General features: G+C 42.8%; 1 protein-coding gene across 1 annotated transcript in view; it reads left to right on the forward strand.

The window, feature by feature from the left end:
- Positions 1-27,113, forward strand: part of hfm1 (helicase for meiosis 1) — a 91,428-nt gene that overhangs the window by 42,445 nt on the left and 21,870 nt on the right. The window contains exons 24-34 of the mRNA XM_060897871.1: positions 2,455-2,552; positions 2,706-2,840; positions 7,731-7,816; positions 7,935-8,018; positions 12,078-12,235; positions 12,319-12,422; positions 12,745-12,930; positions 16,486-16,563; positions 16,646-16,761; positions 19,443-19,525; positions 25,749-25,807. Coding sequence (XP_060753854.1) covers positions 2,455-2,552; positions 2,706-2,840; positions 7,731-7,816; positions 7,935-8,018; positions 12,078-12,235; positions 12,319-12,422; positions 12,745-12,930; positions 16,486-16,563; positions 16,646-16,761; positions 19,443-19,525; positions 25,749-25,807 — 1,187 coding nt within the window. The remainder of the gene's footprint in view (positions 1-2,454; positions 2,553-2,705; positions 2,841-7,730; positions 7,817-7,934; positions 8,019-12,077; positions 12,236-12,318; positions 12,423-12,744; positions 12,931-16,485; positions 16,564-16,645; positions 16,762-19,442; positions 19,526-25,748; positions 25,808-27,113) is intronic.

Consider the following 27,113-nt stretch of genomic DNA (forward strand, 5'->3'; position numbering starts at 1 on the left):
TGAACAACAATGGTGTGCATGGCAGGGTTGCAAGGAGAAAGCCACTGCTCTCCAAAAAGAACATTGCTGCTCATCTGCAGTTTGCTAAAGATCACGTGGACAAGCCAGAAGGCTATTGGAAAAATGTTTTGTGGACGGATGAGACCAAAATAGAACTTTTTGGTTTAAATGAGAAGTGTTATGTTTGGAGAAAGGAAAACACTGGAAATGTTGTGGAAGGACCTGAAGCGGGCAGTTCATGTGAGGAAACTCGCCAACATCCCAGAGTTGAAGCTGTTCTGTACGGAGGAACGGGCTAAAATTCCCCCAAGCCGGTGTGCAGGACTGATCAACAGTTACCACAAACGTTTAGTTGCAGTTATTGCTGCACAAGGGGGTCACACCAGATACTGAAAGCAATGGTTCACATACTTTTGCCACTCACTCCCCCGCTGCTGTCCTTGTCACCGGTGACAATTGGTAACCCTGTCAGCTTGTCGGTTGTGTCGTCTGCAGCGTCTGGCCTTAGCTCTTTCTGCAAGCTTTGTCTCAGCCAGTGCTTTGCCCCGTCTTAGTTTGTTTCGCCATGCATCACGGTTTGATGTTTCCTCGTACCAGTTTTCACCAAAACCACAGATGTTCAGATCCTCTTTGTCACTCACAGATATGTAATATTGGATCATTTTCCTCAATAAATAAATGACCAAGTATAATATTTTTGTCTCATTTGTTTAACTGGGTTCTCTTTATCTACTTCTAGGACTTGTGTGAAAATCTGATGATGTCATATGCAGAAATGTAGAAAATTCTAAAGGGTTCACAAACTTTCAAGCACCACTGTATATATAACTTTTGCCATTTGAATCTGAACTGCATTTCATCTGAATAGCAATTTTATGTAATTTGTACTTTGATTAGACAACATATGCTCAGTCTATCCACTTAAAATTTCTCCTCCAAACATATTTTCTCAGAAAAATAATGATGGAGTAAATAATCCACTTCATTCATGTTCATTACATCTGTGACTGAGTGACGTATTACGGAAATGTCACCAAAATGGGTTTGAATATGTTAGTTAGCCCTTTGGGGGAGGATGTCCCAGCTACAGCCTGGAGAATGAGGTAGGGCATGTGTAGCCCCACCCCTAATTCTAACCCGAACCCATTGGGAGCAGCTACACATATAGCCCCACCTATAAGGGGGTATGGGTACACCTATGGCCCTAACCCTATCCCTAACTGTAACCCTTGCGCAGGGCTACACATGCCCTGCCTTGTTCTGCAGCCTGTAGCTGGGTGCACTTGCATTGGAGCTCAAAAATAAGGGGGTGTGTGATTCTGTGTAGTGATGTGTCACGACTGTTGCTGATTGGCTGCATGAACCTACAGGAAGGGGCTCGTTTCAGTTAGCCCATGGCCTCGCTTCATATCATTCTGTCTGCTCTTACACTCGTTTTCAAAATAATCACAAATAATCCTCTTTAAAGCGTTCGTTAACCGCAGATAAGATGATGTGCAGGCTGGAATGATTTTATAGCCCTGCTAGCCCATTGATACGAGCTGCCTCTGATCAGATTACACATTATGTAACATTATGTGTAATCTGATCCAAGTGTATGAACATGCATAGAGTCATTAGAGTATCAGTGTTACCATAACAACCATGAACGTGCGAGTCCAGTTAGCATGTGAAGCTTTTAAAAATTTTTAATTTCCATCACAACAAAAAGTCATCCAAGCGCCATAATTGAACAGACAGCAAGAAGAAGCACTTGTGATGCAGTAAAGTTACTCTGCATTTCATAATTTATAGACATGGATGATATGGTTGTTGAAAATAACATAAAGTGCACATTTTTTATTGGAATATGAATTTCCTGATCTTCTAATGTTCCCAACATTAAAATCCTGGAAGTCTAATATCTGGAAACAATTGCAGTCTGTCTCAGAATGTTTATTTGATGCCAGTTTACTGTACGTGTAACACGTGCATTTTATTGCTCAAGCAGACCATTATCCACACACTCAGATTCCGATAGTCAGAGTAATCAGTCATAAATCTCCAGGTGACATTCATTAAAAAATGATCAGAACAGTTATAGATATAGAGCTACGTATTTGGCCAATTTATATAAGATGATGCTTGTCTGAAATCAGCCATAATCACGCTGATGTACTGAAAGCTCCATGTAGAGATGATCTTGAACTGACTTCCAGAAACAAACGACCAAGTCTGTGATTGGTGTCATTTCCAAGCCAATTTATTCCACCGTGGATGACTTTGAGAAGCAGTACTGAGAAGTTGGAGTCACCCTAACCCTAAATGGCTTCGTTTTCATGCAACCTTTGTAGACATCGTAGACAATGAACTGACTTTTAATACTAATTCAATACTCATTTATTTCTGATGCCATACTTTTTGTTGTTGTTGTTGTTGTTCTGCTCTATTTTTTGTTGATCCTCTTCCCACCAGTTTGATCCAGGCTCAACTGGGCTGCATCCCAATTCAGGAATTTGGACTAACACAAGACACTGGGAAGATTTTCAGGAGTGGAATCAGACTTAGCAAATGTAACCTGCCTTTACTGAAACTGCAGTGTGATCATGTCTTGAGCAATTACCCTAATAATGTGATTTTAATTGCCTCAGTCTGTCAGTGTCGAATTAATCGGCCCCTGTGATCGAGTGTTTGAGCAGCATAGTGTTTTGTGTGCTCTGTGCCAGGCCTGGTGGAGTTTCTCACTCAGCACTCCAAAAAGACTTTCTCAGCCCAGCTCAATGCCGTGATTCTGGCCAAGTGCTTCAGAGCCAAGCTGTGGGAGGATTCGCCCTATATCGCCAAACAACTGGACAGGATTGGCGAGATACTTTAAGAAACACTTTAGAAAATAGAACTGTACATGGATTGAGGAATAAGTAGATGGATTGATAGAGAGAAGGAAATAAGGGCATGGATGGTATTGTGTTATGTTATCCATTCATCCATAGATCCATCTATTAGAGCATTTGGCAGCCACCTATTTATCTATGGATGGATGGGTAGATAGGGAATTGAGTGGATGGATGGATGGATGGATGGATGGATGGATGGATGGATGGATGGATGGAGAATTGAGTGGATAGATGGATGGATGGATGGATGGATGGATGGAGAATTGGATGGATAGGGAATTGAGTGGATGGATGGGTAATTGAATGGATGGATAGGGAATTGAGTGGATGGATGGATGGATGGATGGATGGATGGATGGATGGATGGATATGGAATTGGACGGATGGATGGGTAGATAGGGAGATGGATGGATGGATGGATGGATGGATGGATGGATGGATGGATAGGGAATTGAGTGGATGGATGGATGGATGGATGGATGGATGGATGGATAGGGAATTGGATGGATGGATGGATGGATGGATGGATGGATGGATGGATGGATGGATGGATGGATAGGGAATTGGATGGATGGGTAGATAGGGAAATGAGTGGATGGATGGAGAATTGGATGGATGGATGGATGGATGGATGGATGGATGGATGGATGGATGGATGGATGGATGGATGGAGAATTGAGTGGATGGATGGATGGATGGATGGATGGATGGATGGATGGATGGATGGATGGATGGATGGAGAATTGGATGGATAGGGAATTGAGTGGATGGATGGGTAATTGAATGGATGGATAGGGAATTGAGTGGATGGATGGATGGATGGATGGATGGATATGGAATTGGACGGATGGATGGGTAGATAGGGAGATGGATGGATGGATGGATGGATGGATAGGGAATTGAGTGGATGGATGGATGGATAGGGAATTGAGTGGATGGATGGATGGATGGATGGATGGATGGATATGGAATTGGACGGATGGATGGGTAGATAGGGAGATGGATGGATGGATGGATGGATGGATGGATGGATGGATAGGGAATTGGATGGATGGATGGATGGATAGGGAATTGGATGGATGGGTAGATAGGGAAATGAGTGGATGGATGGAGAATTGGATGGATGGATGGATGGATGGATGGATGGATGGATAGGGAATTGGATGGATGGTAGATAGGGAATTGAGTGGGTGGATGGATTGATGGATGGGGAATTGAGTGGATGGATGGATGGATGGATGGATGGATGGATGGATGGATAGGGAATTGAGTGGATGGATGGATGGATGGATGGATGGATGGGGAATTGAGTGGATGGATGGATGGAGAGATGGATGGATGGATGGATGGATGGATGGATGGATGGATGGATAGGGAATTGAGTGGATGGATGGATGGATGGATGGATGGATGGATGGATGGATGGAGAATTGGATGGATAGGGAATTGAGTGGATGGATGGGTAATTGAATGGATGGATAGGGAATTGAGTGGATGGATGGATGGATGGATGGATGGATGGATATGGAATTGGACGGATGGATGGGTAGATAGGGAGATGGATGGATGGATGGATGGATGGATGGATGGATAGGGAATTGGATGGATGGATGGATGGATGGATAGGGAATTGGATGGATGGGTAGATAGGGAAATGAGTGGATGGATGGAGAATTGGATGGATGGATGGATGGATGGATGGATGGATGGATGGAGAATTGGATGGATGGTAGATAGGGAATTGGATGGATGGTAGATAGGGAATTGAGTGGGTGGATGGATGGATTGATGGATGGGGAATTGAGTGGATGGATGGATGGATGGATGGATGGATGGATGGATGGATGGATGGATGGATGGATTGAGTGGATGGATGGATAGGGAATTGAGTGGATGGATGGATGGATGGGTGGATGGATGGATGGATGGATGGATGGATGGAGAGATGGATGGATGGATGGGGAATTGAGTGGATGGATGGATGGATGGATGGATTGAGTGGATGGATGGATAGGGAATTGAGTGGATGGATGGATGGATGGATGGATGGATGGATGGATGGATGGAGAATTGGATGGATGGATGGATGGATGGATGGATGGATGGATAGGGAGATGGATGGATGGATGGATGGATGGATGGGGAATTGGATGGATGGTAGATAGGGAATTGGATGGATGGTAGATAGGGAATTGAGTGGGTGGATGGATGGATTGATGGATGGGGAATTGGATGGATGGATGGATGGATGGGGAATTGAGTGGATGGATGGATGGGGAATTGAGTGGATGGATGGATGGATGGATGGATGGATGGATGGATGGAGTGAATGGATGGATAGGGAATTGAGTGGATGGATGGATGGATGGATGGATGGATGGGGAATTGAGTGGATGGATGGATGGATGGATGGATGGATGGATGGATGGATGGATGGATGGATGGGGAATTGAGTGGATGGATGGATGGATGGATGGATGGATGGATGGATTGAGTGGATGGATGGATAGGGAATTGAGTGGATGGATGGATGGATGGATGGATGGATGGATGGATGGATGGATGGGGAATTGAGTGGATGGATGGATGGATGGATGGATGGATGGATGGATGGATGGATAAGGAATTGGATGGATGGATGGATGGATGGATGGATGGATGGAGAATTGAGTGGATGGATGGATAGGGAATTGAGTGGATGGATGGATGGATGGATGGAGAGATGGATGGATGGATAAGGAATTGGATGGATGGATGGATGGATGGATGGATGGATGATGGATGGATGGATGGATGGATGGATGGGGAATTGAGTGGATGGATGGATGGATGGATGGATGGATGGATGGATGGGGAATTGAGTGGATGGATGGATAGGGAATTGGATGGAGGGATGGGGAATTGAGTGGATGGATGGATGGATGGATGGATGGATGGATGGATGGACAGGGAATTGAGTGGATGGATGGAGAATTGGATGGATGGATGGATGGATGGATGGGGAATTGAGTGGATGGATGGTGAAATGGATGGATGGACAGTATGAAGGTGGTAAATGGTTATAGACGCTTATCATGTGTGACTGAATTGGTGTGGGTTAAAAGGGAAGAGCATCAGTTATGTGAGACAGGTGTGAGACAGACAGCTTAAATGCTTCAGACATACAGTGAGGCAAAAAAGTATTTAGTCAGCCACCAATTGTGCAAGTTCTCCCACTTAAAAAGACGAGAGAGGCCTGTAATTTTCATCATAGGTACACTTCAACTATGAGAGACAGAATGGGGGGAAAGAATCCAGGAAATCACATTGTAGGATTTTTAATGAATTAATTGGTAAATTCCTCGGTAAAATAAGTATTTGGTCACCTACAAACAAGCAAGATTTCTGGCTCTCACAGACCTGTAACAACTTCTTTAAGAGGCTCCTCTGTCCTCCACTCGTTACCTGTATTAATGGCACCTGTTTGAACTCGTTATCAGTATAAAAGACACCTGTCCACAGCCTCAAACAGTCACACTCCAAACTCCACTATGGCCAAGACCAAAGAGCTGTCAAAGGACACCAGAAACAAAATTGTAGACCTGCACCAGGCTGGGAAGACTGAATCTGCAATAGGTAAGCAGCTTGGTGTGAAGAAATCAACTGTGGGAGCAATTATTAGAAAATGGAAGACGTACAAGACCACTGATAATCTCCCTCGATCTGGGGCTCCACGCAAGATCTCACCCCGTGGGGTCAAAATGATCACAAGAACGGTGAGCAAAAATCCCAGAACCACACGGGGGGACCTAGTGAATGACCTGTAGAGAGCTGGGACCAAAGTAACAAAGGCTACCATCAGTAACACACTACGCCGCCAGGGACTCAAATCCTGCAGTGCCAGACGTGTCCCCCTGCTTAAGCCAGTACATGTCCAGGCCCGTCTGAAGTTTGCTAGAGAGCATTTGGATGATCCAGAAGAGGATTGGGAGAATGTCATATGGTCAGATGAAACCAAAATAGAACTTTTTGGTAAAAACTCAACTTGTCGTGTTTGGAGGAGAAAGAATGCTGAGTTGCATCCAAAGAACACCATACCTACTGTGAAGCATGGGGGTGGAAACATCATGCTTTGGGGCTGTTTTTCTGCAAAGGGACCAGGACGACTGATCCGTGTAAAGGAAAGAATGAATGGGGCCATGTATCATGAGATTTTGAGTGAAAACCTCCTTCCATCAGCAAGGGCATTGAAGATGAAACGTGGCTGGGTCTTTCAGCATGACAATGATCCCAAACACACCGCCCGGGCAACGAAGGAGTGGCTTCGTAAGAAGCATTTCAAGGTCCTGGAGTGGCCTAGCCAGTCTCCAGATCTCAACCCCATAGAAAATCTTTGGAGGGAGTTGAAAGTCCGTGTTGCCCAGCGACAGCCCCAAAACATCACTGCTCTAGAGGAGATCTGCATGGAGGAATGGGCCAAAATACCAGCAACAGTGTGTGAAAACCTTGTGAAGACTTACAGAAAACGTTTGACCTCTGTCATTGCCAACAAAGGGTATATAACAAAGTATTGAGATGAACTTTTGTTATTGACCAAATACTTATTTTCCACCATAATTTGCAAATAAATTCTTTAAAAATCAGACAATGTGATTTTCTGGATTTTTTTTTTCTCATTTTGTCTCTCATAGTTGAAGTGTACCTATGATGAAAATTACAGGCCTCTCTCATCTTTTTAAGTGGGAGAACTTGCACAATTGGTGGCTGACTAAATACTTTTTTGCCCCACTCTATCTTTTGGAGTGAATTGTAATTACAGTGTTATGACATCATAGAGCATGTCATGCAGTTAAATACGCAGTAAATATTTTGTTCTAGGTTTATCTCTGGCTAATGCAATGGTGAATGCAGGACTGACTTCATTCAGCAAGATTGAAGCCATCAATGCTCGAGAACTGGAGCTGGTACAGACGAATCATCACTAACCATCACTAACCACACATACTGCCATCTGCTCTGAACACATATCTAACATCTCAGTCCTCATAACCATGTAAATAACTGATGCGCGTTTTCGTCTAGATCGTGAACCGACACCCTCCGTTTGGAAACCAGATCAAAGAAGCCGTCAGCAGACTCCCAAAATATGAAGTTAGTCTGGAACAGGTGACAGTTACAAATTTAATGATACAGACATTTACCTTCTTTTTAGTTTGCAGGTAGGAAGTGGTGTGTATCTCATTATGAAATGATTGATGAACAAAAATCACAAGACTTGTTTTTGTGGTTTCAGGTTTTTAAACTGCTATTTTTTGTCACATTAATGCTTTGGCAGTTCTGTAACTGCTGCAGTGGTCACGACAAAAAGCTCATTGAATTTAATTAACAGGATTAAAAGACTTAGAGGCCACGCCCTTCTGGACAGAGGTCACACCTCCATTACTGACGGTCCCATCTTCTGTGAAACTCAGAGACTGAGACCATGCCTCCTTTCCAGGGACTGACAAGCCAAGGGGCCACGCCTCCTGCTGTGTGACTGACAAGCACAGACACAACACCTCTTTCTCTGCAATTCACACACACGTGTGCGTGCATGCACACACAAGCCACACCTCCTTTACTGGGACTGACAAGTACACAGGCCACACCTCCTTGACTGGAATTGACACTGAAGCCACGCCTCCTTTACTGGAACTGACACATAGAGTCCACACTTCCTTTACTGGGACTGACACACATAGAACCCACGCCTCCTTTACTGGGACTGACACACATAGAACCCACGCCTCCTTTACTGGGACTGACACACATAGAACCCACACCTCCTTTACTGGGACTGATAGACATAGAACCACACCTCCTTTACTGGGACTGATAGACATAGAACCCACGCCTCCTTTACTGGGACTGACACACATAGAACCCACGCCTCCTTTACTGGGACTGATAGACATAGAACCACACCTCCTTTACTGGGACTGATAGACATAGAACCACACCTCCTTTACTGGGACTGATAGACATAGAACCACACCTCCTTTACTGGGACTGACACACATAGAACCCACGCCTCCTTTACTGGGACTGACACACAGAGAACCCTCTCCTCCTTTACTGGGACTGACACACATAGAACCCACACCTCCTTTACTGGGACTGACACACATAGAACCCACGCCTCCTTTACTGGGACTGATAGACATAGAACCACACCTCCTTTACTGGGACTGATAAACACATAGAACCCGCACTTCCTTTACTGGGACTGACACACACAGAACCCACACCTCCTTTATTGGGACTGACACACATAGAACCCACACCTCCTTTACTGGGACTGATAGACATAGAACCCACACCTCCTTTACTGGGACTGACACACATAGAACCCGCACTTCCTTTACTGGGACTGACACACACAGAACCCACACCTCCTTTACTGGGACTGACACACATAGAACCCACACCTCCTTTACTGGGACTGACACACATAGAACCCACACCTCCTTTACTGGGACTGACACACATAGAACCCACACCTCCTTTACTGGGACTGACACACATAGAACCCACACCTCCTTTACTGGGACTGACACACACAGAACCCACGCCTCCTTTACTGGGACTGACACACATAGAACCCACGCCTCCTTTACTGGGACTGACACACATAGAACCCACGCCTCCTTTACTGGGACTGACACACATAGAACCCACGCCTCCTTTACTGGGACTGACACACATAGAACCCACGCCTCCTTTACTGGGACTGACACACATAGAACCCACACCTCCTTTACTGGGACTGATAGACATAGAACCACACCTCCTTTACTGGGACTGACACACATAGAACCCGCACTTCCTTTACTGGGACTGACACACACAGAACCCACGCCTCCTTTACTGGGACTGACACACATAGAACCCACACTTCCTTTTCTGGGACTGACACACACAGAACCCACACTTCCTTTACTGGGACTGACACACATAGAACCCACACCTCCTTTACTGGGACTGACACACATAGAACCCACACCTCCTTTACTGGGACTGACACACATAGAACCCACGCCTCCTTTACTGGGACTGACACACATAGAACCCACGCCTCCTTTACTGGGACTGACACACATAGAACCCATGCCTCCTTTACTGGGACTGACACACATAGAACCCATGCCTCCTTTACTGGGACTGACAAAAACATTGGCCATGCCTCCTTTACTGGGACTGATACACATAGAATCCACGCCTCCTTTACTGGGACTGACAAACACATTGGCCACGCCTCCTTTACTGGGACTGACACACATAGAACCCACGCCTCCTTTACTGGGACTGACACACATAGAACCCACACCTCCTTTACTGGGACTGACACACATAGAACCCACACCTCCTTTACTGGGACTGACACACATAGAACCCACACCTCCTTTACTGGGACTGACACACACAGAACCCACACCTACTTTACTGGGACTGACACACATAGAACCCACACCTCCTTTACTGGGACTGACACACATAGAACCCACACCTCCTTTACTGGGACTGACACACATAGAACCCACACCTCCTTTACTGGGACTGACACACATAGAACCCACACCTCCTTTACTGGGACTGACACACATAGAACCCACACCTCCTTTACTGGGACTGACACACATAGAACCCAAACCTCCTTTACTGGGACTGACACACACAGAACCCACACCTACTTTACTGGGACTGACACACATAGAACCCACACCTCCTTTACTGGGACTGACACACATAGAACCCAAACCTCCTTTACTGGGACTGACACACACAGAACCCACACCTACTTTACTGGGACTGACACACATAGAACCCACACTTCCTTTACTGGGACTGACACACATAGAACCCACACCTCCTTTACTGGGACTGACACACATAGAACCCACACCTCCTTTACTGGGACTGACACACATAGAACCCAAACTTCCTTTACTGGGACTGACACACACAGAACCCACACCTACTTTACTGGGACTGACACACATAGAACCCACACCTCCTTTACTGGGACTGACACACATAGAACCCACACCTCCTTTACTGGGACTGACACACATAGAACCCACACTTCCTTTACTGGGACTGACACACATAGAACCCACACCTCCTTTACTGGGACTGACACACATAGAACCCACACCTCCTTTACTGGGACTGACACACATAGAACCCAAACCTCCTTTACTGGGACTGACACACATAGAACCCACACCTCCTTTACTGGGACTGACACACATAGAACCCACACTTCCTTTACTGGGACTGACACACATAGAACCCACACCTCCTTTACTGGGACTGACACACATAGAACCCACACTTCCTTTACTGGGACTGACACACATAGAACCCACACCTCCTTTACTGGGACTGACACACACAGAACCCACACCTACTTTACTGGGACTGACACACATAGAACCCACACCTCCTTTACTGGGACTGACACACATAGAACCCACACCTCCTTTACTGGGACTGACACACATAGAACCCACACTTCCTTTACTGGGACTGACAAACATAGAACCCACGCCTCCTTTACTGGGACTGATAAACACATCGGCCACACTTCCTTTACTGGGACTGACACACATAGAACCCACACTTCCTTTACTGGGACTGACACACATAGAACCCACGCCTCCTTTACTGGGACTGACAAACACATTGGCCACACCTCCTTTACTGGGACCCATACACATAGAAGCCACGCCTCCTTTACTGGGACTGACAAACATATCGGCCACACCTCCTTTACTGGGATTGACAGGCACAGACACTGAGGCCAGGCCTCTTTTAATGGGATTTACATACTCACTAAGGCCATACCTCCTTTACTGGCACTGACAGGTACATAGGCCACACCTCCTTTACTGGGACTGACAGGTACAGAGACCACACCCACTCTCCTAAATTATGACTGATATGCACAAAAGCCACACCTCTTTCTTTGGAGCTGACATACACACACTGACGTACTCCATTATGACAGACAGGCGCAGAGGCCACACCCAGTTTACTGTGAATGACAGACACAGAGGCCATGACTCCTGCATAGTGGCCACGCCTCTTTTCCTGGGATTGATAAATACAAGGGCCATGCCTCGTTCCCCAGACTGACAGGCACATTGCATTAAAACAGAATTTTGTTTTTTGTTTTTCTTCTAGCTTCCCCGTTACAGTGTCTCCACAGCAGAGATTGTGATCACAGTGAACTTGAAGAACTTTGAGGACCTGACTTTGAAAAGGACTGCTCCGGACCATCATTATGTCACACTCATAATCGGAGACTGTGACAACAACGTCGTCTTCCAGCAGAAGATCTCGTGAGAGACGCAGTTCTTCATCTTTCTGCTGAGACCTTTTTAGTAAAATATAATATAACAGGTATTAATGTTTCAATGAACAGAGACACTTTACTGCTGAAGTCCGGAAGCTGGTCGAGGAGGATCGAGGTGACGAGAACACCTGTCGGAGATGAGATCAGCATCAATTTAATCAGCTCTGAGTACGGTGTGTGTGTGGTTCAGTCCCTCTCTAGGGTTAGGATAAAAAAGCATGATGCATCGTTCTTTAATAAATTTAACAAATTGGAATTGTGGGCAAATTCCTGGAGTGCAAGAGGAATAAAACACTTCAGGACATACTGTTAGAGGAAATTAATCAACTTCAGGGAGCTGAATGTAATGGAGTGACTTACATTACCATGTTGTTGATTATTTTCCTCTAACAGCAGTATGGATTGTTTTACTCCTTCTATAACTTAAGCCTTATATAAATGTACTTTTCCTTCATCACTGCATACGGTAAACTTCAGCGTGTTGATGTTGTGCAGTGGGACTAGATATCCAACAGAAATTCAGTGCCTTCTACTCAGGAGCAAAGACCTTTAGAGCTGAATCGTATGGAGCGGAGAGTCCGGCGTTTCTGAGAAACGTGAGAGGAACCCCACAGAGAAACACCAGCACAGAGAAACCTGCCACAGCACGAGCTACGGTGCAGAGAGATCAGTTTAAAACAGGCAATACAGATATGTGTTGATCTAACAGATACATACTGTCACTTTTACTCATACGCAATATGTTTAATATCTGTATCAGAACAAACTCAGCAGGTTGTTGCATTTCCATTTCCATAAGTTTACTTAAAGCAGATACGCAGAGCCATGGCCTCACTTTCGTTTATAAATGCCTTGAGACCTCAAGAATGGCACAGGAATAGTTTTAAGCGTTAACAATAAATTTAATATAGTAATTTTTACGATTAAAGTGATTTATATAGGTAGCGGTCTGAGCGAATGACCTTGACGTCCGTAACGTCACAACAGGAAGTCTATCGGTTTCATCGCCATTTCCGCTATACTAAAACACAGAGCTGACTGCAACTTCCAGCTTTGATTTTGAGCTAATTTATCGCCATGCCATGTAGATGTGTTGCTGGCCGGTGCAGCAACATGACAGAAGGTGGATTTATGTTGCATTGATGGCCCAAGAATGTTCAAACTGCAAAGATTTGGACGCGTTTTGCGAGAAGTTCACGGGCACATTGGGCGCCTACGAAGTGGTCTCTCCTCTGCTCTGCACATTTTACTGAAGACTTGTACGAAACCTCTGATCTGTTGAGGAGCGTTGGCTATAAGCCTGGATTGAAAGAGGGAGCAGTACCAACAATTAAAGAAAAAGAAAACAAGAAAAGGAAAGTTTTTATTTTATTTTTTTAAGTGAGTTTAGTTGCACCAGTTCTCCCGGAGCATGAGCCGAGGGTTGTTGGTAAAACCCGGGACGAGACATACCACTCGCGCAGTGATCTCCCTGCGGTTGTTGCTAAAACCGGTAACGTGCCGTTCCGTCCCGGGCTTTAGTAATTGCCTGAGCCGAGCAGTAATGGCGGAATACACAGTATGGAGAGAATGAGTGGAGCAGCCGTCTGATTTCTACACTGGATATCGCTGCCATCTCGCCCTTATGTGGAAGAAGCGAATGAACGGAGAACTGAACGAACAACTGACAGTCAGATTGTTTTGAAACAATCGGTCGCAAGATTGGCCTTCAAGAAGCGAGAACGCAGACGGGTTACGCTCCGACTCTCATTTGGATACAAAACAAAAACAACATGTTGTTTCCCTGCATTTAGATTAATCCATGTAACTTGTATTGTGTGTTTAAGTTAGTGGTATAAGATTATTTAATTTGCTTCAGAATGTGATTGTCTCAGTTCATCTGATTATTTAATGAGCCTTTTACGTTTCATCAGTGAAAATGCATGCATGTACATGTATGTTGCATAAGTTATAGCACCCATCCTGTTTTAATGAGAGTCAACCCACAATCAGTGAAGTCAAATCAGTCTTAGTTGAGCGAGTCGGTAACGGTGTTTCTTACTTTCACCATAAATTTTTATGACTTTGGTCTATAGCTGTCAAAGGCCTCGGCCTTAAAACCGGTTCCCGCAGTGACGTCACGCGCTCAGGGCTGGCTGGCAGCTCAAATGCCAACTTTGCGGTCGATTTCAACTCTCAAAAATCTCTATATTGTTTTATTCCCATTTATGCCGCATACAAGAGTCAAGGACGGAGACACTATCCGCTCAGAAATTTATTGAAAAATAAAGGTTCTGCATATCTCCTTTAACAGTGCTGACTGCAAGGTCATCTGAAATTTTGCAGTTATTGTCCATGGCATTTTCCTCTGTCTCACAAGTACAATATCATGTGGACGAATGGGATGTGATCATTTTGATGTCCTGAGGGTCGCTTTTCTCCATTTTGGGACCGTTTTCCTCCCTCTTGAGGTAAACAGCATGGCCCTACGGAAACAGCCGACCGCAAGGAGCTTTGACTATGGAACTGCAGAAAACATCGTGACTCTGCATCGACCTCAGAGAGTTTTGAGTCGCGGGGATGTAATTTATGGTCGACATTAGCGAATAGATTCGTGAAACAAATGACAAATATTTGTATCTTTTCTCTGTTCCTGCTTTTGTGTTCTTGTTTCTTTCTCTGTAAGATCAAAACATTAGGTGTATAACTCCATATTCACTACCGTGGAGTCGAGCCCATGCACTCTAAGGCTAAGATAGCTAAGCGCTAGCCAGAATGATTTAGTTATCTGTCCAGAAAAATGACATGCCATCTAACCTTGCTCTGTCTTGCAGTTACACTCACTAGACAGGCTTTCCTTTTCTTTTCCGCTGACTTTTAGCTGGTGGAAGAGCGGAGTCTGCCATGTTTGCCCACGCCGACTTGCTTTGGTTAAAAATAGCTCAAACTCGCCCCACGGTGGTCACGTGATATTATTGCTTACTTGTTTCAGCAGTCTCCGGAATTGTAAAATGCGGGACGCTTTTTATCTCGGTAAAACATTTACACACAAGATACACGGTGTGTGCAGCAGTGAAACATCTTGAAACTCCAACAGCAATATAAATAGAACATTCTACCCAGAATTCAACTTTGCAGTCAGAACTTTTAAATATAGGACAATTACAGTGTCCAGGGGTTTATCCAACAGCAGAACTCCAGGAAACTTTAGATTTACACTGAAACTGGTGTAGCATGTGTAAGACTTCATGTGGTGGCTTCATGTGTCTTGGATGAAGCACATGTTGGCCTTCTCCCTTGCAGGGTTAGTAGCTGTTGTACGATTGATTCCTGTGAATTGGCTAAGTCTAAATTAGGGGGGACTAGAATTACTGCTCTGTGGTTGTATGCCTCCGCAAACCAGTTCAGTGTCAAGTTCCCTCAAAGAGTTCCTGATATATCATGTTCACAAGAACATAAGGTCATGGTGACCTTGATCTTTGACCTTTGATGACCACAATCTAAGCAGTTCATCTTTGAGTCCAATTGAACATTTGTACAAAATTTTAAGAAATTCCCTCAAGGCGTTCTTGAGATATCACATTCTCAAGAACAGGACGGACCAATGGACAACCCGAAAACATTCCACAAGCAATAAAATTTGAGGAAAATAAAACAAACAGACCAGTGGACACTTTTTATTTGTATGACCTCAGAATCTATGCAAATATCCACATTTTTCATGCTTGACAGAACAAACATGGCTACCGATTCATTTGCAGCATTTACGATGTTTGACTTGTTGCTACGGTGATAAAGGAGACACCAGGAAACTGCTAGTGGAATTTCAGTTCACTGAGCGGGAAAGGACAGGGGACATGAAACACGTGTTCCTGTTATTAGTTAAGTTCACACTGAATTGACTCCGCCTAGCGAGCTAATAATTTCGATGAAAAAAATCGGAGGAGCTCCTAATTAGCACTGAGAACCACACGAGACTTACACTCGACTTTATCATGACATCAGTTAGCACAGCTGGATCTAAGTGGGAGGAACTGAAATGGGTTGAATCTATCAAACGGTTAGAATTTCTGTATCAACAGGTGGGTCGTTGACTAATAAACACATTTAATATTTCGTATTGCCTTCTGGTGGACAGATAAGGTACTGCAGTATGCTGTGTTTGTGCATCAGCAGCCTGTTGCTGTGTTCCAGGGCAGTCTTTTATTAACTCTTCAATACAATCTATAAACTATTAAAACTCTGTCCTCACCACAGATCCTGCTCAGACAGATCCCAGCAAACGGCAGTGTAACCATTTCTGTAAAAACAAGCACCTCTGTGGTCATGAATGCTGTGAGTACCAGAACAAGTTGATTGTTAAAATGAAAGGTGGTTTTCAGATGAGATGAATTTATTGAGGCGGCTCTGACTTCAGGTAAATCTGGCGTGCAGAAAAGGGTCATGAATCAAGAGCCCACTTTCTCATCATATCTCCAAGATCTAAAGATGAGGAACGAGAAACTCATGGAGACCCCGGTCAAGCGCTTGAAGGTCAGCCTGTCGTCCTGACTGTCATATCTGTAGTCTGTTTTAAGTCAAGGTTCTTAAGGTCTAAAAGCCTGACTGCTCCACCAATAACTGTTAATATTAATTCATAATTTATTAAACACTAATATAACATTTTATTCAGTTAATCCTTATTATTTAAGAATAATCAGAATGATCTTTTTTCATTTGATAGTATAAGATCCAGGATTATTGGCATTTTGGATCCAATCCATATATGGACATTCCTGTATTTCATAACAAAATCTCACACACACACACACACACACACACTCACTCACGTATGTATGTGTATATATATATATATATATATATATATATGTGTGTGTGTGTGTGTGTGTGTGTAATATTGGCTGGTGTTAAGTGGTATATCAGATATAGTCCATTCAGCTGCCATGATATATGGTTCATGGCCAGCCAATATTATTATTATTATTATTATTATTATTATTATTATTATATATACACGTTCCTTTTAGGTGTTCAACGCGTCTTTCTCTTTCAAAATTCTCTCAAAATCTTCCATATTTAACGAAGCAAACCTGGCGGCCATGTTTCTTTACAAATTGTCACAGTCGCTCGCTAGCGCAGACGTTTTACGTCTCCAACGTGTCTCTTTTCCAGTTTTTTGATGTCCATTGCAGGGTTTCCCATACATAGACCATTGTGTTGCGCAGCGCCACACAATGGATTCCTATCGCCACACAATCAGACTCGCAATTTTGGAAAAAAAAAAATTCCGTTGTGTATCGTTCCATTCATTCATAGTGCTCTTTCTTCTTGTTCACGCGTGTGCGCACACACCCACACACACAGAGGCGTGTCCACAGGCCTGCCGGTGCGCATATACCCGGACTGCAAGTAGGCCTGTTAGGCTAATTAAAAATAACGCAGCCTTCCCGATTCGCGTCTGACCCCTTATTTTAAAAGGTAGCCTACGTCATGCTCGTGATGAGCTTTATCATAGCCTTCTTGGCTTACAGGAAACGGACATCCCTGAGTCAGGCTATCAACCAATTTTGATGCATACGGTAGCAGCTTGACGCGAGGAACCGGCCTTATTGCATTATCCCGTTTATCTCGCTTCAGCAATGACTTCCCTTACGATAGGGCACTTGAGTTTTTTTTTCAGGAAGCCACGCAGAATTAAATGTTCTGATAGGGCATGCAGGCTTTGCACCAATTAGGGTAATGCTTTTTCATTACTGTTAGTTGCCTTGGTGTTACCTTAAGTGGTTTCTTACATCTAATTATGATATTTTATTATTATTTTGTTACATTATACTATTTATTTCATTTTAGTGATGGTTGAGGTAAGTGTTGAGTTCAATATTTAAAATAAAAACCTCCAGCTTGTTTTTTGCAATTTATTCCTTGAATGTCAACTAAAGAATGATTGAAAGATTGCCACCAAAAAGGCAAAAAACTAAGGTCAAAACCAGAGATGCACCGATTGACCGGCTGCCGATCGGAATCGGCCGATTTTCACGTGATCAGCCATGACCGGCGACCGGCCGGTCAAAATTAAAACATGCCGATTTTCTGCCGATCAAAACTTGCGTATCACAGAGAGATGAAAGTGGAAATACTCGTAATTCGCAACTAAAAAGACTGCAGCTACACTGGCAGCTTGAACATGCTTTCTAGTGCGACTGTGTTGCGCTTGCACAGAACAGTGTCAGTCCTGCGTGCCTAACGAGCTCCGGCGCGCGCCGTTAACGTAAACAAAAAAAATTCACTATTTGGATATATTATATATTCAAATATAGTGAATTTTTTTTGTGCCAGATATTGGATGTGAAAGGAAGAAAATGTTTGTTGTCGTGTGAATTTCCCATTACAGGAATTAATACGTTAGCCTATTACCAAACATCTAGTTAGATTTGTACAAAGAGAGAGAGAGAGAAAAAAATTTATTTTTGTTTGTTTTACAGCCTTGGTTGCACTGGATTCCATTGGAAATTACTCTACAAATACACATTTGACAAAGGTGATAGCCATTCTATGGTATATGACTGGAAATTATTTTTGTATTTTGATACTGAATGAAGAAATGGGTTGTTCTATAAGGCATAAGTTTTCAGATCTAAATAGGCTTATGAAAGTGTGTTCCATAGCAGCAGGCAAATAATATATGAGGGGGAAGTTGTTTTTGTGCCAGATATTGGATGGGAAAAGAAAAAATGTTTGTGTGAATTTTGTGTTTGTGTGAAATCGGAATCGGCCCAAAAAATTGCAATCGGTGCATCTCTAGTAAAAACTAAACTTTAAACTAAGTAAAAACTAGACTGTATAATAATTCCTGATATTTCACTCCGATGATGTCACTCCCAGTGTTTTCCCACTGACTAGATGCGCGTTGTCAAAATGTTGAACCGGTTCAGAATTAAAGTTCTTTTGATTAACTTGAGTATTTTTTGTGGATGTGTCCATATAATATAAAGAACATTATACAGTGGCACAAAGATATGAAGTTTATCTTCTCATGTTGAAAAATATTTTCACCGCTCAAAGATAAACTTAATATATTCGTGTAAAAAAAAGTGTTTTATATATATAGTGAGAGTGTGTATTAATCATAGCATTTAGTGCACAAACACATGGATATCAGTTTTGTGTTTCTTTATAAGTCTATAGTTTTAGTCAACTGGTGTGTTTTCTTATAGATGAGGATGAAAACTGAGGCAGAAGCCATCAACATGCAGCAGTTCTCCTACACCCCGAAAGAACCGATGCCTGCTCCTACATGGTATCTGTGATTCAAACCTCCTGTTGCTTATGAATTGTTTGATTTCACACCTGATCTTCAAGCGGCATCCAAGAGTTATTTTATCGTGACACACAAAATTAGGTTTTTAGTTTAAACTTCTTTCACTGACATGTTTGTATATTTTCACTTTGGTGAACAGTTTACCCACAATGCCATGTGACTTCCTGCTGATAGTGGTCCAGTGGGATTAACCATAGATTTACATAGAAGACTAGATGCCTCGTCCCCGTTGCCCGTCAGTGAAGTCGAACGTCCGCACATGGCGGCCATCTTACCTCAGACAGCTGGCTTACCCATTACATTGTGTTGGTAGCGATATGTACTTTTCAGATGACCGTAACTTCCTCAAATTTCAAATGATATTCAAACGGTTTGGTTTGTTATATAAAAAAAACAAACGGAAGTATGTATTTATGATATTAATGATGAATAATCATTTTATGTTTTAAAAAAATACGCATAGCTTGGCAAAAATATTTCAGTATACTACAGACTGTAAGACCGGATGCATGCTGAAATTCCTGTGCTGTGAGAAGCCGAACACTGCATACTTATGGATAACTGCGGCCTTAGGACAAATAACCATACAATTTATTTCCAATTTTTAGTGAAAATATTTTTACATGTGATAGGGCCGTAGGGGAAGCTAAAGTTAAATAAACAGCTTACTCACTTCTGAAACTTCAGACATACTTCATCCACCTCAAAAACTTAATGCACTCACATCATAGCATAATAACAAATGCAAACTCACATCATAGCAAAATAACAAATATAAACTCACATCATAGCATAATAACAAATGTAAACTCACATCATAGCATAATAACAAATATAAACTCACATCATAGCATAATAACAAATATAAACTCACATCATAGCATAATAACAAATATAAACTCACATCATAGCATAATAACAAATATAAACTCACATCATAGCATAATAACAAATATAAACTCACATCATAGCATAATAACAAATATAAACTCACATCATAGCATAATAACAAATATAAACTCACATCATAGCATAATAACAAATGTAAACTCACATCATAGCATAATAACAAATATAAACTCACATCATAGCATAATAACAAATATAAACTCACATCATAGCATAATAACAAATATAAACTCACATCATAGCATAATAACAAATGCACTGTCCGAGTCAGTAATAGTATAAAACAGTGACAGCGACTCACGGTAGTTTGTGACAAAAAAAGCATTTAATTAATCACATGTGGTTATACTTCTAAGGATAAAAAGATATCTTTACATTTACAAAAAGAACATTCAAAGCTGATTATCATGTCAAAGTCAATATATGTTAGCACAGAAGATTGAAATTTCATTTGACTAGGCTCCAATGTGCAGTTAAAATAAAACTAAACATACTGATATAAACATCTACAATTAAAACACACACACACACACACACATCAGCTTGTCATTAAAGTCAGTACTTTGATTTCCTGTAAATCATAATGTGAGTGCTGGGCTGTGCTGGGCTTGTGTAAGTCTTCATACCCCTTGTCTGTGGTAAGATGGCCGCCCTGTGCGGACGTTCTGGAACACGCGGTGAGGAATCTAGTCTTCTATGTAAATCTATGGGATTAACACTGTATTCGGCTGAAACTCGTAACTGGGAATTTCCCACCCCAGACTAGGGAAAAACTGAAATAAAACGATTTCCTCAACCCCGAGTTCAGTGAGTGACATCAGATCAACATGGCCGCTGACAGTAAACGAAGTAGCGCTGCTTACCTTTAAATGAGTTACACTGTCAAGTCAGGTTTATTTGTACAGCGCTTTTAACAATAAACATTGTCGCAAAGCAGCTTTACAGAATTTGAACGACTTAAAACATGAGCTAATTTTATCCCTAATCTATCCCCAATGATGAAGCCTGTGGCGACGGTGGCAAGGAAAAACTCCCTCAGACGACATGAGGAAGAAACCTCGAGAGGAACCAGACTCAAAAGGGAACCCATCCTCATTTGGGCAACAACAGACAGCCTGACTATAACATTAACAGTTTTAACATGAAGTCAGTTTGGTTGATGTTATAAACTCTTCATTGATGGAAACTTGAGTGCAAAACTGTTCATGATAACTGCAGCCCTAAAGTTAGCAAGTCAACTGTAGTCCTCAGCCATAAAAGCATGACTGTAAGAGTCCAGAGCGTCCTCCAGGTATAACCCTCAACTGTCCTCATGGGGCCGTCCTTCACAGGAGCGATGCGATAAAACTCCGACCAGACACAGGGCACCAGGATGGATCAAGCAGGTCCGAGGGGCAGAAGAGGTTCAGCATCTCAATCCCAAGACCAACATGTAACTCAGAGGGACAGATTGGGGGGGGGGGAGAAAACACAGGTTGTTAGGTATGCCCTAAAAATGACAAGTATTAAATCTGTGTGGTCGGCTCGCAGAGACGAGAGTCTTGACATCAGGCATAACACACAACAATGGCATGTTAATATGGTAAAAAAATATCATGACGTGCTCTGGCTGGATGCTTGATTGGGTGATGGGAGCACACTCCTCAGCAATGATGAGATGCAGATGGGACCCTTAGGGCTGGCCAAGACAATTCAGTTACATTTCACCGGGTCTGGGACATGCGACAGAATGTCTGACATATACTGTATATACACTGTCTATAAAGAACTTTATGGAGAACTTCCCCGAATCTCAGAAACCATCCAAAAATATAGACTGAGATTCGCAGGCCATTGTCGGCACAGCAAAGAGGAACTTGTAGCTGATGTGCTCTTACGGCAACCACCTCATAGGAGACGTGCCGGAGGAAGACCTGCAAAAACATACATCGACCAATTACTTGAGGATACTGGGCTCACATATGATGAACTCCAAATTGCCATGACCAACAGAGATGATTAGAAGACTCGTGTCAGTGGATGCCGAGTAAAGTCCTCATTGCAGTAGTAGTAGTATGTACAAGTGTTTGCTTTAGACCAGTCACCATACTCACTGGTTAAATCTGAATCTTAAATAAATACACAGCACATCACGCATCACAGATTGCTGGCTAGCTTGTTGCTAACAAAATACGAATATGGAGCTGTTCATGATTTTTTTTTTAAATTGAATACAACATAAGCCCTTACTTCATCTCTATCTGACAAGAGTGATGCAGCAGCGCTTTAATCCTTTAAGCTGTCCTGCTCTCTCACTTCCTCATACGGTATGTGCAAAGCTTCAACTTTCATGCTAGTATCGCCATCAGCATCTAGTGCGCTAACTAGCCGAACCGATTCTGTGTTGTAACTCGGCGTCATGCAGCTGATTTGGTTTCTGGGACTTCGCGTCCAGCGTTTGCACCAACAAACTGCTATCAAATGCCATTTTGGCTACGCTAGAACGTCACACCACTGCTAACTTCTCACAGGAATAATCACAAAACACATATTTCCTTATACACTCAGCGGCCACTTTAATAGGAACTCGTTGTTGATTCTAAGATCGCTGTTCTTGGCTGCAGGAGTGGAACACAGTGTGTTCTTCTGCTGTTGCTTTTCTGTTGCTGAGATGCTTTTCTGCTCACCACGGTTGTAGAGAGTGATTATATGAGTTACTATATCCTTCCTGGCAAAAAAAAAAAAAAGCTTCTTTCTTCTTCTTTTTTTCTTTTGGTTTATTTGATAGGGACCAATACAATATACATAGACAAAACAGTACACGTATAAGAGAACAGCCTATCCTATGCTTGTATCGTAGTGTTTATACCGGTAGCAAATGCTAATTTTCAACACTTGTCCCTAGGAGGGCTTTTAAAATGAGGGGAAAAAAAATTCTGGTAACAATAATCCATTATAAAATTAAAAAAAAAAGACTATATATGACTACATGCTTGTTGCTGAATTAACCAAGACTTTGTAATTTTTTTTTAAATTAGTGAAGCTTGAAAGCGATTTCAAATAATCAGGTAGAGAATTCCAAAGTTTTGGATCTTTGACTGAAAAGGCTGACTGAGCAAAGGATGTTTTGCAGAATGGAATTCTACAGTTGCCGCTCGACACTGCTCTAGTGGATCTGCTCTGTGATCTTATCATGAGTCTAGCAAGGGTCAAAGGAGCAAGATCGTTTAGATATTTAAAAACTAATTTTACAGAATGAAAAACAATAAAATTAGCAAAACTAAGGATCTTATGCTTGTTTAAAATTTTGCAATGATGGTACCTTATCTGTTTTTTGTCCAAAACTTTTAATGCTTGATTATAAAGATTCTCTATTGCTTTAATGGTTGTTTGATTTGCTTGGGACCAAGTAGTAGCACCATATGACACGTGTGAAAGTAACATAGAGTTCAGGAAGAGTAGAGCACAATTAAAGGTCAGACAGTTTCTGATCAGCTTAAAACAACCTAAATTACACTACTGTTCAAAAGTTTGGGGTCACTTTGAAATGTCCTTATTTTTGAAAGAAAAGCACTGTTCTTTTCAATGAAGCTCACTTTAAACTAATCAGAAATCCACTCTATACATTGCTAATGTGGTAAATGACTATTCTAGCTGCAAATGTGTGGTTTTTGGTGCAATATCTCCATAGGTGTATAGAGGCCCATTTCCAGCAACTCTCACTCCAGTGTTCTAATGGTACAATGTGTTTGCTCATTGCCTCAGAAGGCTAATGGATGATTAGAAAACCCTTGTACAATCATGTTAGCACAGCTGAAAACAGTTGAGCTCTTTAGAGAAGCTATAAAACTGACCTTCCTTTGAGCAGATTGAGGTGGGGTTTACATTAGACCGTATCAGCGGATCATCAGATTAACGTTTTTAAAAACGATTCGCGTGCACACAGCAACGCCAATACACGGATACGCTAATCACATGACTAATTCGGCACGTAAGTTGAAATGTGTCAGTGCGGCTCATCGCTTCCTCCTCAGCGGCTGCGCTCCAAATCACTCCGCCCTGAACAGCGAGTGCCCTCTGGAGGGTGCGCACTCCGGCCCTGCGCAGCTCACAGAGCGCGCGAGTGAAGCGCACGAGCAGTGATTCGGGACTGAGCCGCTGTGTGCAAGTCACTTACCACTTGCAAGTGGAAGGATGGCGAGCCTAAAGACCATCATAACTACACAATGGGCAGTATTTGCATCAGTATTTGCAGTATTTTCATACTTTTATACTCTTTAATGAAAGGTGATACAAGGCGGAAGTCCACGCCGTTTTTCAGCAGTCGCGTCACATGACCAACGCCAGCGAATCAGGAAGGTGGATGTCACAGTGACGTTGTCCAATGAGACGCCAGCTAGAGCTCAGCACAGCATATCCGCGTATTCTCAATGTTTACACAGCACCGGACCAGACACGATCTGGATTGAATACGTGGACCCTGGCAGATTCCCGTTTCCCGGCGTTTCCAGGCGTTTTAATGTAAACGGACAGTGCATCCGCGAAGAAAACGAGACAGATACGGTCTAATGTAAACTTGGTCTGAGTTTCTGGAGCATCACATTTGTGGGGTCGATTAAATGCTCAAAATGGCCAGAAAAATGTCTCGACTATATTTTCTATTCATTTTACAACTTATGGTGGTAAATAAAAGTGTGACTTTTCATGGAAAACACAAAATTGTCTGGGTGACCCCAAACTTTTGAACGGTAGTGTAGCTTGAACCACCTTGAATCTGTCCATTTCCCTCTGACCCTCTCTTATCAACGAGGCGTTTGTTTCCACCCACAGAACTGTCCCTCACTCACTCAGTGTTTTTTGTTTTGTGCACCATTCTGTGTAAACTCTAAAGACTGTTGTGTGTGAAAATCAGCAGTTTCTGAAATACTCAGAGCAGCACATCTGGCTCAAACCGACACCCATACCACAGTGAAAGAAAGTCACACTTCACTGTGAGATCACAATTTTTCCCATTCTGATGTTTAAACATTGTGATTTGTATCTGCATGATTTGATGCATTGTGCTGCTGTCGAGGGATCGGCTGATTAGAGAACTGCAGAAAACAGCAGGCGGGTGGATGGGTGTTCCTAATAAAGTGGCCAGTGGGTGTATATAACATCAGCATGTCAGATGAGTTTCACTATCAGGCTTTCCTTTCACCGTGAGCATCGTCTCCTGAGTAAATCATCTCCTTAAAGTTTAACGTCTATATAAATCTAATTTTAACATTTAACATAACAGGCTGTTGCTTGTTTTGATGTTTTATTCCTGCAGGATTCAGACACATCTTGCTCCACCCCAAGAGCAGGCGTATTTTGAGCCACGTCATGATGGTGAGTGTGTATGTTAAAAGACACAGTCAGAACTCTGTGTCCGTGAGAAATAAAGCAGGAAGATGAGCTTTGTGTCCAGCAGGTGGAGCTGTAACTCTAAAGCACTGACCTTAAAGACTCATTATATATACGGTGTAGAATTAGAATTAAGCCGTTCCAACTTTCTGAACATGAACCATCATGGATCCTGGAGCAGATTCTCAATTGGGGCGTTTTTAAAAATGATTTAGTAAGTAATCAAACTAAAAGGTTGTATAATTAATTTGCTTACTTGGTGAACTGAGAAGAGAACGTGGCTTTAAAAAAAGAAGTAAAGCTGACAATGAAACCAGACCTTTTAAAGATAAAGGGCAGAGAAGTGTGTTTATATCGGCTTGCGAATAGATATTTATACAGATGTTTAACTCTTTAGAGCTCATGTCTAAGACCTGTTACCACGTCTAATGATGACAAAGAGAACGACAGGGATTCAGACAAAAATACGGAATGGAGTCAAGGACATGCTAGCTGAACACACACTTCAGAATCTGATTAATTATCCACAATTACACTGCAACCCCACTATAACGAACTCATTTACGACAAACTTTCGCATGTAGCAAACTAAAGCTACGGTCACACTACAGCTCGCGATGGTTATTGATGAAAATGAGACATTTTGGTGACGATGTATGCCGAAAACAGGCGAGCTAAAAGTTGCGGTCACACAGCAGGTGAACACCTGACTGTCATGTTTTCGCACACTCGAGCGGCCACGCTCGCTCACAGGACCCAGTCGTTATGGGAAACACCTGGTGCTAATTTGAGTGCAATCAGCACGCGCATATAAGGACACGGAGGCTTTGCGAAGTATTATCATTATCACCATCACGTTTATTTCTAGCCATGTTTATGACTCTGCTTTCGGCTTCATTTTCGTTTTTGTAAACATCACGCCTGCTAATAAACACTCTTCCTGCACTTAGATCCGTCTACCACTGTATACCTGACAGATTGTGATGTACACATTAGACAAGACAGAAGCCTGAGCATCGAGGTCTACCGGAAACCCCCACACACAGACCAGTACCTACTCTTCGACTCTCACCACCCACTGGAACACAAATTGGGGAGCAGAATCACATCAAGAAAGCACTTCAGAACTGCGGGTATCCCAACTGGGCTTTCTTCAAGAGCAGAAAAAGGAACATAACAGACAAGGAGGATAACAGGAACAAACGCAAGAACATTGTCATTCCCTACATTTCTGGTCTATCTGAGAAACTCAGGAGGATCTTCTACAAACACAACATTCCGGTACATTTCA

Source organism: Neoarius graeffei, chromosome 17 (assembly GCF_027579695.1).
Source record: "Neoarius graeffei isolate fNeoGra1 chromosome 17, fNeoGra1.pri, whole genome shotgun sequence".
In the NCBI taxonomy this organism is placed as follows: Eukaryota; Metazoa; Chordata; class Actinopteri; order Siluriformes; family Ariidae; genus Neoarius; species Neoarius graeffei.